The following is a 17,128-nucleotide window of genomic DNA, read 5'->3' as shown; positions in this document are numbered from 1 at the left end:
AGCAGGGTGTATGCAGCAGGGGTGTATGCAGCAGGGGGTGTATGCAGCAGGGGTGTATGCAGCAGGGTGTATGCAGCAGGGGTGCAGCAGGGGGTGTATGCAGCAGGGGGTGTATGCAGCAGGGGGTATATGCAGCAGGGGGTGTATGCAGCAGGTGTATGCAGCAGGGGGTGTATGCAGCAGGGTGTATGCAGCAGGGGGTGTATGCAGCAGGGGTGTATGCAGCAGGGGTGTATGCAGCAGGGGTATATGCAGCAGGGGGTGTATGCAGCAGGGGTGTATGCAGCAGGGGTGTATGCAGCAGGGGTGTATGCAGCAGGGGGGTGTATGCAGCAGGGGTGTATGCAGCAGGGGGTGTATGCAGCAGGGGGTGTATGCAGCAGGGGTGTATGCAGCAGGGGGTGTATGCAGCAGGGGTGCAGCAGGGGTGTATGCAGCAGGGGTGTATGCAGCAGGGGGTGTATGCAGCAGGGGGTATATGCAGCAGGGGTGTATGCAGCAGGGGTGTATGCAGCAGGGGTATATGCAGCAGGGGGTGTATGCAGCAGGGGGTGTACACCATGAGCAACTGCTCTGATAAACGTCATGAATACGTACAACATCAGCATCTGTCAGAAGCAGTTTGAGCTAGATGTCCTGAGCATAACTTTGCACAACACTGTCATCAAAGCACTACATATATGTCATGTCTTTGACTATATCCGTGGGCCTCTACAATCTACATCCATGGCTATATACAAAAGTGTATTCGGGTTCCTTATGAGTACATTGCATTGTATTGTTCATAAAACCCTTTGTAGTCGAGATAAAATAAAATACAATTATAGTAGGCAAATGCAGCTGCAATATTGCCAATGTATATTTTCATCAAAGCGAAGGAAATGGAAACATTGACACACTTATTGACACACCGGGGCACCAGGCAGGCAGCAGGCAGGTACACGCACTCAGTTCTTATTTTAATGTTCTATATTAAAACGTCCAGTGTTGTTGGAGTGCTCCGTCAAACTAAAAGCTGTTGAGGTGGAATATCAGTGCTCTGTGAGACAGCAGTCAGTGACTGTGACGCTGTGTGACGCTGTCATAACAGACCATCCTTTGGCCTGCCTTTCTCAGTGCTTTTCTTGTCTCCATCAGAGCCTGCAGATGTGACACACACCATAGCCTGCTCCTCCTCTCCTCTCCTCTCTCCTCCTCTCCTCTCCTCCTCCTCCTCCTCTCCTCTCCTCTCCTCTCCTCTCCTCTCCCTCCTCTCCTCTCCTCTCCCTCCTCTCCTCTCAGCATGAGGAGCACCATAGAGATGCTCTTCCCTCTCAGATCCAGGACAGGTACCCTTACTCGTGAATGGATTCCCATCCCTCTTACGTAGCCTACAATAACTCATTGAATTCCAAGAGCGTTGGTTCGTTGTATTCGGTTTCTCTCTCATCCTTGAAGTGGATGCTGACGTATGGTTTCTTCAGAGTGGCACTTCCCTCCCTCCCTCCCTCCTCCTCCCTCCCTCCCTCCCTCCCTCCTCCCTCCCTCTCCCTCCCTCCCTCTCCCTCCCTCCCTCCCTCCAGGAGAATATACTTATTTAAACTCTTTCGTCCCCACAAATCTTATCCATTTCCTGCATCCACGCTAATCAACCTTGGTTCTTTCAGCGTGTTTTATTCATTTTAAGCGTGTGTTCAGAGTCTGAAACACTGTATCCATTATTCTATCTCTCACTCGTTTGTCATTGTCCATGTGACACAATGTATTGTACAGACACTCAGTGGTCATGACAGGGTGCTGTGGACTACATTCAGGTCAGCTACAGAGCTCTCTCCTCTCCAGGCTTCAAAGACCAGAGTCCATATCGTGTCCCATTGAGTGCTCTGTCTTGTAACACCATCGTGGATGTTGCTCATGCCATCCACTCTCATCCTCTGCTGGCTCTGTTACAGCATTACTCTCAAGATCAGATCTTAAAAAAAAAAAAAAAAAATTGTTATGGGTTCAAAGTTCATAGCCAAAGTACAGAAGACAATGTAGAGTTAATATTATACAAGCCTCAAACAGTCTCATCTCAAATAAAACATTACAAGCCTCAGTAGGAAATCTGTTTGTTACTTGACCTATTGTGCAGTAGTGTGGTACATCTTAAATATTCCAACACCAGGGTCTCAAAAGCTGTAAAGGGTCAGAAGTTGGCATTCTGGAACAACCTACAGGGCTCAACACCACAGCCGATCACCCATTAGCTGTGAATGCCATCTGATTTTCCTCTTCATGAAATAGTACATCTTCTCTCGGTATTTTAGTTAACATTCACAGTCCGAGCAGCCAATAGCAAGGCCACGTTTTTGTTGTTGTTGTTACAAGGCCAGAGAATTTGTTGTGATCAATACTCTTTCCTGGTCGTTACATCCGCAGCAGATCATTTTTGACAATCGTTCTCTGTCTCTTTAAAAATAGACCCATGTACTGCGAGTCTGAGCGAAATGATAATTCCCTGTGCCCTTTCCACTTTACTTTAGTATCATGTGTCCTACCTTTTGAATGGGCTTCACGATTATGTCATAACATTTGTGAAAATGCATTTAAGATAAAAAAATATATTCGTGTTTTTGGATAAATGTACTAAGTTTTTGCGCTTGAAGACCATTGCGCAACATTTTGCCCAATGAAGGTAATTCATAAAGAGTTCAAAGTCAGAAATGACCAGGCTGAGGGGCAGTCACTTCCTGGTAAATTTCACCAAATATATTTTTTGCCTCATATTTCAAAGATCCAGACATATGTTGATGAGTGCAGATTGTTCTCACCGTCGTCATATCATTTTGTAAAGTATGTGAATAAAACCAAGTATGCGTTGCCAGTTCTATAAAAAATCTGAATGTACATACATGTTTACAATATTTACAATGCTAAAGACTACTATATCCAACACTTCAAGGAATGGTTTACCCAAATGACAAAATAACCTGTTGTTTTGATCACCCTGTAAGCAGCATATGGACGAGATATGACATAAAGTCATGCTTTTGCCCTGGCTCTGTTTCCGCAGTCATCAGACCGATATTAGCATTTTTTTGCACATCATGTTCAAAAGTGCCCAAAATTGATTGTATATCTCAACAAAGTCAGACATACGATTTGAACACGATGCGCGACAAATGCTAATATCGCTACCATGAATTTAATGTGCTAACAAATGCTAATATCGGTCCCATGAATTTAATGTGCTAACAAATGCTAATATCGGTCCCATGAATTTAATGTGCTAACAAATGCTATATCGGTCCCATGAATTTAATGTGCTAACAAATGCTAATATCGGTCCCATGAATTTAATGTGCTAACAAATGCTAATATCGCTCCCATGAATTTAATGTGCTAACAAATGCTAATATCGCTCCCATTAATTTAATGTGCTAACAAATGCTAATATCGCTCCCATGAATTGAATGTGCTAACAAATGGTAAATTGTTACCATGTGAAAACTAAGCCAAAGCATGGATTGCTGTCATACCTCGTCCATTGACTGCTAACGGAAACCAATAGAATTTCATAATTTGAGTGAACAACGCCCTTACTCAGTCTTTCTTTTCAGATGATTGCACCAATATATCAAATTGTGGATATTTTTGTGTGTTTATGTGGCACAATGTGTCAGTGATTCACAGTACCAGGCTCCCCATCAAACATACATGGAGTCCAACTGAGTAATAGATTCCATACACTGCAGTTCTAAAATGGAATGTTATCAGGGGAGTGTTTGTTTTGGGGGGGTGGTCAGTAGACGGTCTCCTTGATGATGTTGGAGGAAAAGGTGTGGTTACTGGAGATGCTGGTGGAGTGTCTTATCAGAACACGTCTCTGTTTCTTGCGACGACACGGCACGCAGAAGCAGCGGAGCGTGTTGAAGAAGATCTCCCGGTAGTTGGCTGAGACCAGGTTGTAGAGGACTGGGTTGACAGCTGAGCTCACGTAGAAGAGGACGTTGGTCACCATGAAGAAGTAGTGGTAGTAATCATATCCTTCCCTGTCGGGGAGGTGGGGGGAGGAGGGGGGTGGGTGGAGGGTAGCACAGGGAGGTGGGAGTCGGTGGGTGGAGGGTTGCACAGGGAGGTGGGAGTAGATAGGGGGAGGTGGGAGTAGGGGGAGGTAGGAGTAGGTGGGTGGAGGGTTGCACAGGGAGGTGGGAGTAGATAGGGGGAGGTGGGAGGGGGAGGTAGGGTAGGTGGGTGGAGGGTTGCACAGGAGGTGGGAGTCGGTATGGGGAGGTGGGAGTAGGGGAGGTAGGAGTAGGTGGGTGGAGGGTTGCACAGGGAGGTGGGAGTCGGTAGGGGAGGTGGGAGTCGGTGGGTGGAGGGTTGCACAGGGAGGTGGGAGTCGGTAGGGGGAGGTGGGAGTTGGTAGGGGGAGGTGTGAGTAGGTCGGTGGAGGGTAGCACAGGGAGGTGCGGGGAGGTGGGAGGAATGGCACACAGGGTGGTGGGAGTAGGTGGGGGGGAGGTGGGAGGAGGGTAGTACGAGGAGGTGGGAAGAGGGGAGCACAGGGAGGTTGGGGGAGGTGGGAGGAAGGGAGCACAGGGAGGTGGGAGGAGGGGAGCACAGGGAGGTGGGAGGAGGGGAACATAGGGAGGTGGGAGGAGGGGAACACAGGGAGGTGGGAGGAGGGGAACACAGGGAGGTGGGAGGAGGAGAACACAGGGAGGTGGGAGGAGGGGAGCACAGGGAGGTGGGAGGAGGGGAGCACAGGGAGGTGGGAGGAGGGGAGCACAGGGAGGTGGGAGGAGGGGAACACAGGGAGGTGGGAGGAGGGGAACACAGGAAGGTGGGAGGAGGGGAGCACAGGGAGGTGGGAAGAGGGGAGCACAGGGAGGTGGGAGGAGGGGAACACAGGGAGGTGGGAGGAGGGGAGTACAGGGAGGTGGGAGGAGGGAAACATAGGGAGGTGGGAGGAGGGGAACACAGGGAGGTGGGAGGAGGGGAGCACAGGGAGGTGGGAGGAGGGGAGCACAGGGAGGTGGGAGGAGGGGAGCACAGGGAGGTGGGAGGAGGGGAGCACAGGGAGGTGGGAGGAGGGGAACACAGGGAGGTGGGAGGAGGGAACACAGGAGGTGGGAGGAGGGGAGCACAGGGAGGTGGGAGGAGGGAACACAGGGAGGTGGGAGGGGGGCACAGGAGGGTGGGAGGAGGGGAACATAGGGAGGTGGGAGGAGGGGAACACAGGGAGGTGGGAGGAGGGGAGCACAGGGAGGTGGGAGGAGGGAGCACAGGGAGGTGGGAGGATGGGAGCACAGGGAGGTGGGAGGAGGGGAGCACAGGGAGGTGGGAGGAGGGGAGCACAGGGAGGTGGAGAGGGGAACACAGGGAGGTGGGAGGAGGGGAACACAGGGAGGTGGGAGGAGGGGAACACAGGGAGGTGGGAGGAGGGGAACACAGGGAGGTGGGAGGAGGGGAGCACAGGGAGGGTGGGAGAGGGGAACACAGGGAGGTGGGGGAGGGGAGCCCTACAGGGAGGTGGGGGAAGGAGGGGAGCACAGGGAGGCGGGGAGGGGAACACAGGGAGGAGGAGGGAGGGATAAAGAATCCATGTATTTTATTGACACATACAATGCTAAACATGTCAACTAATTTGTCATTGTAAATTAAGGAAATGTTTGCTCATAGTTTTCCACATTATAAACCACATTATTGTTGACCAAATGTTTTCCTACCATCCTTTTCAAGACAGATGTGTTTAAAACCTGAAGGGAAATGTTCTCATGTTAAAGGAATAACCACATTAGGTTGACCAAATGAACCCTAATCCTGAAGCATGGAGTACACCTGTGAACCCATATCAGGTTAACCTGAAACCGGAACCGGAACCCTACCCCTAACCTGAACCTGAACCTGAACCCTAACCTGAACCCTAACCTAACACGAACCCTAACCTGAACCCTAACCTGAACCTGAACCTGAACCCTAACCTGAACCCTAACCTGAACATGAACTTGAACCCTAACCTGATCCCTAACCTGAACCTGAACCTGAACCCTAACCTGAACCTGAACCCTAACCTGAACCCTAACCCTAACCTGAACCCTAACACTAACCTGAACCCTAACCCTAACCTTAACCCTAACCTGAACCCTAACCTGAACCCTAACCCTAACCCTAACCCTAACCTGAACCCTAACCCTAACCCTAACCTGAACCCTAACCCTAACCCTAACCCTAACCCTAACCTGAACCCTAACCTGAACCCTAACCCTAACCTTAATGTCCCTACACTTCCATATCTAGTTTGAATCTCTACACTCTCTACATCTATTTTGAATCTCTACACTCTCTATATCTATTTTAATCCTAGACCACTGCTCTGAATTCGGCACTTGGCCTTTTTTCTTAGCGTAGAATTTCTGGCTTCTAACTTAAGCCTTATTTTAATGTCTTACTTTGGTCTTCTTTTTATAGCTTTCTCTAGTCATTTAAAGTATATAATACACAAGTCTCACCATTTATCCTAAAGGGGTTGCCTGTGCCAGTGCACACCAGATTCGTCTGTTTCTCATTGAACCTAACCCTAACCTGAACCCTAACCCTAACCCTAACCTGAACCCTAACCCTAACCTGAACCCTAACCTGAACCCCCTAACCCTAACCTGAACCCTAACCCTAACCTGAACCCTAACCCTAACCTGAACCCTAACCTGAACCCTAACCTGAACCCTAACCCTAACCTTAACCCTAACCTGAACCCTAACCTGAACCCTAACCCTAACCCTAACCCTAACCCTAACCTTAACCCTAACCCTAACCTGAACCCTAACCCTAACCCTAACCCTAACCTGAACCCTAACCCTAACCTGAACCCTAACCCTAACCCGAACCCTAACCCTAACCTGAACCCTAACCCTAACCCTAACCCTAACCTGAACCCTAACCCTAACCCTAACCTGAACCTAACTAACCCTAACCCTAACCTGAACCCTAACCCTAACCCTAACCTGAACCCGAACCCTAACCCTAACCCTAGACCACAACGGTATTCAGTTGGTAAGAGACAGACATTCCGTAAATACTAGGAATAGATTGTCCCCCATCTATGCGTTATCCAGACAGGAAAGAGAAATAGGCAAAATAACATTTTGATTTAGAGCAATAAAGAAATAGAATAAATTAACTGAGCAAACCAGAAACCTTTTTATATTTACATGTAAACATTATTTTAAAACGATTGAAATATAATACATAGAAATGTTGTGAGACTATAGTAGATGAAGAATCTATATTTTTTTAGATTGAGTATTTATTGGGTCATTATGTTAGTATATTATTTACGTTTTGTAATAGTGTGTTATATGTGAAAATGTGTTGGTATTATAAATTGTATTTGAATGTTTAAGGACTCTTGGAAGATTAGTCCCAATGGGGACTAAAAGAGATCCAAATCAAATCAAAATCAAACCTAAAGTTAAAACAGACACTTCCATGAGCTGAGCAGGGTGGTTCAGCTCGTCTCGTCTCACTTATCATACTGACATCGACTGAATGTAGGCCACAACTCTCTACAGACATGTTATACTGTACTCTACGCTCGTATGCAGCAGTGAAATTGCTGCTCTTACCTCTCCAGGCTCTGACGTAGACAAAGCTGGAGAGGTAGGTAGAAGTCTCTCTCAGCAGGGTGAGTGTACACCACTTAAAATGGCAGTGCAGTCGAAAACTCGATTTTCCTGTTTTTTGAAAAATTGTATTTTCAAACTATGATGTTGAAATAATACTCTGAAATTGTAAAAATGATGACAATGTCCTTTATTACTGACAGCATAACTTCACAATCCAATTATAAAGTTTTGTTTTAATTGTATCTCGGATGTGTTTCCTTAGCTTTGGAATCATTTAATCAATGGTGTGCGTTTGGTTCAATTAAGGAAACTATATATTGTGAGTGTCGTCAGACAATCGAGCGAGAGAGAGCGAGAGAGAGCGAGAGAGAGAGAGAGAGAGAGAGAGAGAGAGAGAGAGAGAGAGAGAGAGAGAGAGAGAGAGAGAGAGAGAGAGAGAATGAGAGAGAGAGAGAGAGAGAGAGAGAGAGAGAGAGAGAGAGAGAGAGAGAGAGAGAGAGAGAGAGTGAGAGAGAGAGAGAGAGAGAGAGAGAGAGAGAGAGAGAGAGAGAGAGAGAGAGAGAGAGAGAGAGAGAGAGAGAGAGAGAGAGAGAGAGAGAGAGAGAGAGAGAGAGAGAGAGAGAGAGAGAGAGAGAGAGAGAGAGAGAGAGAGAGAGAGAGAGAGAGAGAGAGAGAGAGAGAGAGAGAGAGAGAGAGCGAGAGAGAGAGAGAGAGAGAGAGAGAGAGAGAGAGAGAGAGGAGAGGAGAGACAGAGGAGAGAGAGAGAGAGAGAGAGAGAGAGAGAGAGAGAGGGACATACAGCTAAAACTCTTGCTCTGATTAATCTGACAAATTATGGTAATTTGATCAGGAAGATCTATGTATTCGGAATGGGTAATGCTAATTTAAACAGGGATAGATATATGTATTCTGGGTGGCTGATCTCCCCTCTGACTGGACGGCTGAGCTCCCCTATGACTGGACGGCTGAGCTCCCCTCTGATTGGACGGCTGATCTCCCCTCTGACTGGATGGCTGATCTCCCTCTGACTGGACGGCTGAGCTCCTCTCTGACTGGATGGCTGATCTCCCTCTGACTGGACGGCTGATCTCCCATCTGACTGGACGGCTGATCTCCTCTCTGACTGGACGGCTGAGCTCCTCTCTGACTGGACGGCTGAGCTCCTCTCTGACTGGACGGCTGATCTCCTCTCTCTGACTGAGCTGAGCTCCTCTCTGACTGGACGGGGCTGAGCTCCTCTCTGACTGGACGGCTGAGCTCCTCTCTGACTGGACGGCTGAGCTTTCTCAATGTCACCCTGCTCTGATGGATGACCCTCTGACCATGCCTCTTGTTAGTGGATGTACACCTATTCTCTGGTAAAGTACGTGATGTCTGGTGGATACATGGACTGTGTGTTACTCACTCTGTAAACTCTGCGTAGCAGCCATGAGGCGCCGGATGTAGTAGGGTAGATAGCAAACCACAAAGGCAACAACCACAGCCCTGAGAGAGAGAGAGAGAGAGAGAGAGAGAGAGAGAGAGAGAGAGAGAGAGAGAGAGAGAGAGAGAGAGAGAGAGAGAGAGAGAGAGAGAGAGAGAGAGAGAGAGAGAGAGAGAGAGAGAGAGAGAGAGAGAGAGAGAGAGAGAGAGAGGGAGAGAGAGAGAGGGAGAGAGAGAGATTAGAGAGCGAGAGAGAGAGAGAGAGAGAGAGAGAGAGAGAGGGAGAGAGAGAGAGAGAGAGAGAGGGAGGGAGAGGGAGAGAGAGGGAGACAGAGAGAGGGAGAGACAGACAGGGAGAGACAGACAGACAGACAGACAGACAGACAGATAGACAGACAGACAGACAGACAGACAGACAGACAGACAGACAGAGATTAAGTATATATATTCAGACTGTCTGAAATGGTACCCTATCCCCGTAGTACACTAATTTTGACCAGAGCCCTTTGGGTCCTCATCTTGACCATAGCCCTCTGGGTCCTCATCTCGACCAGAGCCCTCTGGGTCCTCATCTTGACCAGAACCCTCTGGGTCCTCATCTTGACCATAGCCCTCTGGGTCCTCATCTTGACCAGAGCCCTCTGGGTCCTCCTCTTGACCAAAGCCCTCTGGGTCCTCGTCAAAATTAGTGCACTTGCAGTGATAGAATGCCATTTGGAATGCAACAAGATCAAAGCCTGCACAGTTGAATTAGATGCAGCAGGTCTGAGACTAGCATTGCTTTCACAGTTAGAATAGCAGTACAGTATTATAATACCACTGCAGTATACTGTAGGTAATTAACATTCTGCTAAATTAACCAAAGCGAAAAACAAATTAGTTTGATTGATTGAATTTATTTGATCATTAAAATCTAAAGGTTGTTCCAGCCAGAGACAGCATCACATACATAAACATTTTGAGGATAAAACACAATAAAGCCCAAAGCCTAAAAATCACAGTAATTGAAACCAGCAAAAAAAATACACACAAAATAATAAAACAAATAAAATATGAAGACTATCTCATGCTCATTCATGGTAAACTAAGCATGCACTGGGATTGGCTTCCATCTATGATTCATGTGGTACTATTCAGTACTGTTCAGTTCTCTTTCATCTTCTCTTCGTGTTCCACTCCCAAGGTGATCTGGGCTCAGGGGATATCCTCTTCTGTTGTTGTGGCTCCTGATCCTTGCCATCTATTCCATTTGTGCTCTATTGATTATGACGTCCGGACTGACATTATCCTATTACCTCACCTCTCCACTCCAAAGGATCACTGAACGACGCCTAAGCATTAGACCACACCCACAAAGCTCTAGTTCAGGCTGGACAGTCTGCTGACTGAGGTGGTGAGAGGTTACGACAAGACTGACTGAGGTGGTGAGAGGTTATGACAGCTGATAGGTCAGAGGTTAATTAAAGGTTAACCTTGTTATCCTCTGTGTGGAGTTTAAACTGAAAAAGAAAGCTCTCCTGGGGGTTCTAAAGGAACTCAATGATGTATGGGACCAGGAAATGTCTATGATGTGTCACAGACATGATCTCAGCCTCTCCTGTCCTAATCTAAATGAGGAAGACTCCTTCTACCTCATACCTGACATTCCCCTGTGATTAATGGGGATATGACCTTTTCAGGTAGCCTATCACTACTTTACTATTTATCACAAGGCACGGGGCATTGAGTCAAACACCACTCTCAAATCCTCTTGACCCTAGAGATTAAATACCTAGAGAGCAAATACTGCATAGCAAATACTGCATAGCAAATACTGCATAGGAAACCATTGTCAATGCAGCGGCAGCCACAATCACTAGGACTATTATTTTATAGTTGCTCTTTAATTATTTATTATTTTTCTATTATATTCTTATTTTTTATTTTATTTTTTTACTTCAGTTTATTTTAGTAAATACTTTAACACTTTTTTGAAATTCTTAAAACTGCATTGTTGGTTAAGAGATTGGAAGTAAGCATTTCACTGTAAGGTCAACCAACACCTGGTGTATTCGGCCCATGTGACAAATACAATTTGATTCGATTTGATATCACTTGTATGCAATATAAGTAGATTGGTAAGTTATAATAAAGTTATAATTGTAAATATGTTTTACTTATTCTTCTATCTTAACACCAAAGGTTATACCATATTTCCTAAAACGTCAATGTTTAGCTCGTCAGGCTGCTTTCTCAATCTGTGTGGAACACACACACCCCTCCGTGACAGAAAAAAGCTCTGTGTGACTGGATTGCTCTTCGCTGGCAGCCAATCAGCTGTCAGCGTCAGAGGGAAGCTCATTTGTCATAATAAATACATTCCAGGCTGGCGGTTTCACTTCCGCTCTCAGACCAATCGGTTTCCCTCAACCCGGTCATCCACTCACTGGCCACCCTGACGTTCTCTAAAGTTCGGTATCTGAATTCTACTCATTGTGAAACAGAGCAGAAAAGTTTGTCCTCTTTACGAAATGACTTTACATTTTCAAACCAACTTTGGTGTTTTGGCTAGTCTCTGAAATGTGGTTCTGGGTGCCAACATTAGTTTTGGTAGGCGCTGATCTAGGGGTCTAAATAGCAAAATAATGAAACCATTTTCATTGGATAATTGCAAAGGTTGAAATATTACCATAGATATGGGTATCCATTAGGCTATGTATCGTTGGCCCTGCAAGCTGTGTCTTAGTGGTTCAATCTGAGCCCATAAAGGACCATTAGAGATTCTCCCTGGAGACGTATTATTGGCAATCTTATTGTGTCCACAATTAACACGGCTGCTTTCCAATCCACTCTGATATATGTCTTCTATTTGGTCCTTGATAATCTGATAGAAGGAACAATGACAAAAATGAATCTCCAAGAAAAGGAATATAATTGTGATAGCTGTTATATGATGATCAGCTAGAAGTGATGTCAAATATTGAATCAAGTTCATCTTGAAACAGAACAGCATATGTACCCAGTCTGTGTTTCTGTATATGTGCACCATTATCTTATAATTAAGGTAATAGAACTTTCTAATGAGCAAACTTCCATATCTGAATGACCGGCAGCCTTTGCATTCACTATGGGAAATTAGTTGTTATAGGAACGATGCTGGTCTAGTATGGTAACTGAACCTTTATTTAACCAGGTAGGCAAGTTGAGAACACCTTTATTTAACCAGGTAGGCTAGTTGAGAACAAGTTCTCATTTGCAACTGCGACCTGGCCAAGATAAAGCATAGCAGTTTGAACAGACAACACAGAGTTACACATGGAGTAAACAATTAGCAAAAAAAAGGGGGAGTCTATATACATTGTGTGCAAAAGGCATGACGAGGTAGGCGAATAATTACATAGCTAAACGTTTAGGGTGCTGTAAATGTATTCAGGTTACTTCCTAAGTATTACAACATGGATAGAGTTGGAAGTTAACCAAAGACTGGAATATATCAGAGGGCTTAATCACTGTAAGAGTATATCCAGTATGAGTCTTTCTAAGACGAGACAATGAGAAGTTAAACAAACAGTTTTACTCTTGCATGGTTGCTCTGTGTTAATGTGTTGGGTGTGTATATCTGTATATACTTGCTGCTTCCTGCTAACGGGCTGGATGGTGGGGTTAAATAGGCTTTGATCAGATCCACTGGTTGAATCAACATTGTTTCCATGTAATTTCAATTCAATGACATTGAATAAACCAGCCAGGTCACCCTTGATACAAGTCAGTATTCGACGTCCATCCTTGTCTGAGGATGTTGGAAGATGATGTAGAAACTGGCCACTAGAGGGGCAACCGTGAGCGCTGTTCGATTCATGTAGGTTTCGGTTTTGCTCTGTCGTTGTGGACAAGGATGACAGATACCTTTCGATTCCAAAGGTTGTAAGTTCAAACCCAGTCATAAAAAGTTGTTTTTAAAAATGGTTGTTTAAAGCCTGTTTAAAGCCTGTCCCAAACCTTAACCATTTGGAGTTAATGACTAACCTTAAGATTTCAGAGGTAATGACTAAACTTAACCTTAAACACTTAGAAATGTGACATTTGCAACCATTCTGACATGAGATTGTGAGAGCTAGTTGGAGAGCTAGTTGGAGAGCTAGTTGGAGAGCTAGTTGGAGAGCTAGTTGGAGAGCTAGTTGGAGAGCTAGTTGGAGAAGTTGGAATAAAGGTTGACTTGATGTATGATGTATGTTACCATAGAAATGGCCTGTATGTTACCATAGAAATGGCCTGTATGTTACCATAGAAATGGCCTGTATGTTACTAGAAATGGCCTGTATGTTACCATAGAAATGGCCTGTATGTTACCATAGGAATGGCCTGTATGTTACCATAGAAATGGCCTGTATGTTACCATAGGAATGGCCTGTATGTTACCATAGAAATGGCCTGTATGTTACCATAGAAATGGCCTGTATGTTGTATTATATTATTATTATATATTTATATATATTATTATTATTACCAGTGGGGAGCCACCGTGGAGCTCCACATGCTATCACTGTTCAGACAGACAGACAGACAGACAGACAGACAGACAGACAGACAGACAGACAGACAGACAGACAGACAGACAGACAGACAGACAGACAGACAGACATTCAGACAGACAGACAGACAGACAGACAGACAGACAGACCCCTGCGAGAGCACCTTTCTTCCATCTCTTCCATGTGCTATAGAGACAATATGGCAAAGACACAGGCCATTTGAAAAGACAATGAAACCTGCATCTTTCAAAGACTAAAACCACTCTTCCCTATACACTATATTGTAGTATTTCCACGGAAATGCATCTTGCCAGCTAGAATTCTGACCTAATGACCAATGGATACAATTCCCTTGTTATTGGGTGTTATGGTGCATTGTAGCCGAGTGGTTAGAGCATTGGGCAAGTAACACAAAGGTTGCTGGCTCGAATCCCGAAATCTGTTGTTCTGCCCCTGAACAAGGCAGTTAACCCACTGTTCCCTGGTAGTCTGTCATTGTAAATAAGAATTTGTTCTTAACTGACTTGCCTGGTTAAATAAAGGTGAAATAAAAAAATAATAATAAAAAATGATTGACCTAAGTCGGCCAGAGAAATAGCTCGGCCCACTTTGACCTTTGCCCTGTCCTTTTGGTGCAGAGGGGAAGAAAACAAATGCAACAAAAATTATGAACACGCACACACACTCTTACACACATTATCTCAAACTGTTGGTGTCCATAGAAGTGGCTTTTAGAATCGCCACTACACACACATTAACTCACATTAAGTACACTGAGTTCCGCTCTGTGATTGCCATTAAGCACGTGGCCTTCCCCCTTCTCCTGTCATGCAATGTGACTGCAACTAGAGCCAAGAGTGACAGGCCAGAGCTAGAGTGTGCAATGTCTGCTACCAAGGTTAACCGTGAACAGTAATGGCCTTGTTGTACTACTACACTCGCCGATGTATTTATTTGGACAGTGAAGTTTAAAACCAATTAAATGTAACTAAATGCAATCTAAAATGTAATCCCAAAAGTAATTAGTTATCATGAGAGGGCCATGAGACAATAAGTAGTAATGCTGCATACTCGGTTAAAGGTTACAATCTCACCTTTCTGGTAAACTTTTTAAAACTTGCTGAGGTGTAGTCACTTTTGAGGACACAAGCTCAAGTACACAGTACAAATATGTGACTTGTTTCAAGAAACTGAAGCGCTTCACTACTTCACCAGAGAGGTATTTGAATGTAAACTTTTTATATTTATCACAATGCGTTTTTGGCAGAAATGCCAACGGGAACATGTGAACTTTCATGTTCCTTAGTAACATATGTAAATACAAATAAAATTGTTAAATTACAAGCCTAGTTGGTTTAGCCACAGAAAAAGACAGGAACCTTTCCGCTAGCAATGATTGTGACTTCCGGCGCCGACAGAGATGGCCGCCTCGCTTCGCGTTCCTAGGAAACTATGCAGTTTTTTGTTTTTTTTACGTGTTATTTCTTACATTAGTACCCCAGGTCATCTTAGGTTTCATTACATACAGTCGAGAAGAACTACTGAATATAAGATCAGCGTCAACTCACCATCAGTACGACCAAGAATATGTTTTCCGCGACGCGGATCCTGTGTTCTGCCTTACAAACAGGACAACGGAATGGATCGCATGCAGCGACCCAAGAAAACGACTCCGAAAAAATAGGGAAACGAGGCGGTCTTCTGGTCAGACTCCGAACAAGGGCACATCGCGCACCACTCCCCAGCATTCTTCTTGGTCTCTTGACAACAAGGTTGACGAAATCCGAGCAAGGGTGGCATTCCAGAGGGACATCAGAGACTGCAACGTTCTCTGCTTCACGGAAACATGGCTCACTGGGAAGACGCTATCCGATGCGGTGCAGCCAACGGGTTTCTCCACGCATCGCGCCGACAGAAACAAACATCTTTCTGGTAAGAAGAGTGGCGGGGGCGTATGACTCATGACTAACGAGACATGGTGTGATGAAGGAAACATACAGGAACTCAAATCCTTCTGTTCACCTGATTTAGAATTCCTCACAATCAAATGTAGACCGCATTATCTTCCAAGAGAATTCTCTTCGATTATAATCACAGCCGTATATATCCCCCCAAGCAGACACATCGATGGCTCTGAACGAACTTTATTTAACTCTTTGCAAACTGGAAACCATTTATCCGGAGGCTGCATTCATTGTAGCTGGGGATTTTAACAAAGCTAATCTGAAAACAAGACTCCCTAAATTTTATCAGCATATCGATTGCGCAACCAGGGGTGGTAAAACCTTGGATCATTGTTACTCTAACTTCCGCGACGCATATAAGGCCCTGCCCCGCCCCCCTTTCGGAAAAGCTGACCACGACTCCATTTTGCTGATCCCTGCCTACAGGCAGAAACTCAAACAAGAGGCTCCCACGCTGAGGTCTGTCCAACGCTGGTCAGACCAAGCTGACTCCACACTCCAAGACTGCTTCCATCACGTGGACTGGGACATGTTTCGAATTGCGTCAGATAACAATATTGACGAATATGCTGATTCGGTGTGCGAGTTCATTAGAACGTGCGTCGAAGATGTCGTTCCCATAGCAACGATAAAAACATTCCCTAACCAGAAACCGTGGATTGATGGCAGCATTCGCGTGAAACTGAAAGCGCGAACCACTGCTTTTAATCAGGGCAAGGTGTCTGGTAACATGACCGAATACAAACAGTGCAGCTATTCCCTCCGCAAGGCTATTAAACAAGCTAAGCGTCAGTACAGAGACAAAATGGAATCTCAATTCAATGGCTCAGACACAAGAGGCATGTGGCAGGGTCTACAGTCAATCACGGACTACAAGAAGAAACCCAGCCCAGTCACGGACCAGGATGTCTTGCTTCCAGGCAGACTAAATAACTTTTTTGCCCGCTTTGAGGACAATACAGTGCCACTGACACGGCCTGCAACGAAAACATGCGGTCTCTCCTTCACTGCAGCCGAGGTGAGTAAGACATTTAAACGTGTTAACCCTCGCAAGGCTGCAGGCCCAGACGGCATCCTCAGCCGCGCCCTCAGAGCATGCGCAGACCAGCTGGCCCGGTGTGTTTACGGACATATTCAATCAATCCCTATACCAGTCTGCTGTTCCCACATGCTTCAAGAGGGCCACCATTGTTCCTGTTCCCAAGAAAGCTAAGGTAACTGAGCTAAACGACTACCGCCCCATAGCACTCACTTCCGTCATCATGAAGTGCTTTGAGAGACTAGTCAAGGACCATATCACCTCCACCCTACCTGACACCCTAGACCCACTCCAATTTGCTTACCGCCCAAATAGGTCCACAGACGATGCAATCTCAACCACACTGCACACTGTCCTAACCCACCTGGACAAGAGGAATACCTATGTGAGAATGCTGTTCATCGACTACAGCTCAGGAAATTCAACACCATAGTACCCTCCAAGCTCGTCACCAAGCTCGAGACCCTGGGTCTCGACCCCGCCCTGTGCAACTGGGTAATGGACTTCCTGACGGGCCGCCCCCAGGTGGTGAGGGTAGGCAACAACATCTCCTCCCCGCTGATCCTCAACAAGGGTGCGTTCTGAGCCCTCTCCTGTACTCCC

The 17,128-nt window shown here is 45.8% G+C and overlaps 1 protein-coding gene across 2 annotated transcripts in view; it reads right to left on the bottom strand.

Moving 5' to 3' along the window:
• Positions 1–2,747: 2,747 nt before the first annotated feature.
• Positions 2,748–17,128, bottom strand: part of LOC118377025 (neurotensin receptor type 1-like) — a 118,107-nt gene continuing 103,726 nt past the window's right edge. Inside the window, exon 5 of one of the 2 annotated variants that reach the window (XR_008082648.1) lies at positions 2,748–3,500. Coding sequence is in view for 1 of the 2 variants with exons in the window: in XM_052481619.1 (XP_052337579.1) it covers positions 3,764–4,013 (250 nt within the window). In the remaining variant the exon portion in view is untranslated. Of the gene's footprint in view, positions 3,501–3,593; positions 4,014–17,128 lie in introns of those variants that run through there. The other variant, XM_052481619.1, reaches the window with a different exon arrangement.

This window comes from Oncorhynchus keta, chromosome 27 (genome assembly GCF_023373465.1).
Source record: "Oncorhynchus keta strain PuntledgeMale-10-30-2019 chromosome 27, Oket_V2, whole genome shotgun sequence".
NCBI lineage: Eukaryota > Metazoa > Chordata > Actinopteri > Salmoniformes > Salmonidae > Oncorhynchus > Oncorhynchus keta.
The sequence above is the reverse complement of the archived record's forward strand: the minus strand, read 5'-3'. Positions and strand labels throughout refer to the sequence as shown.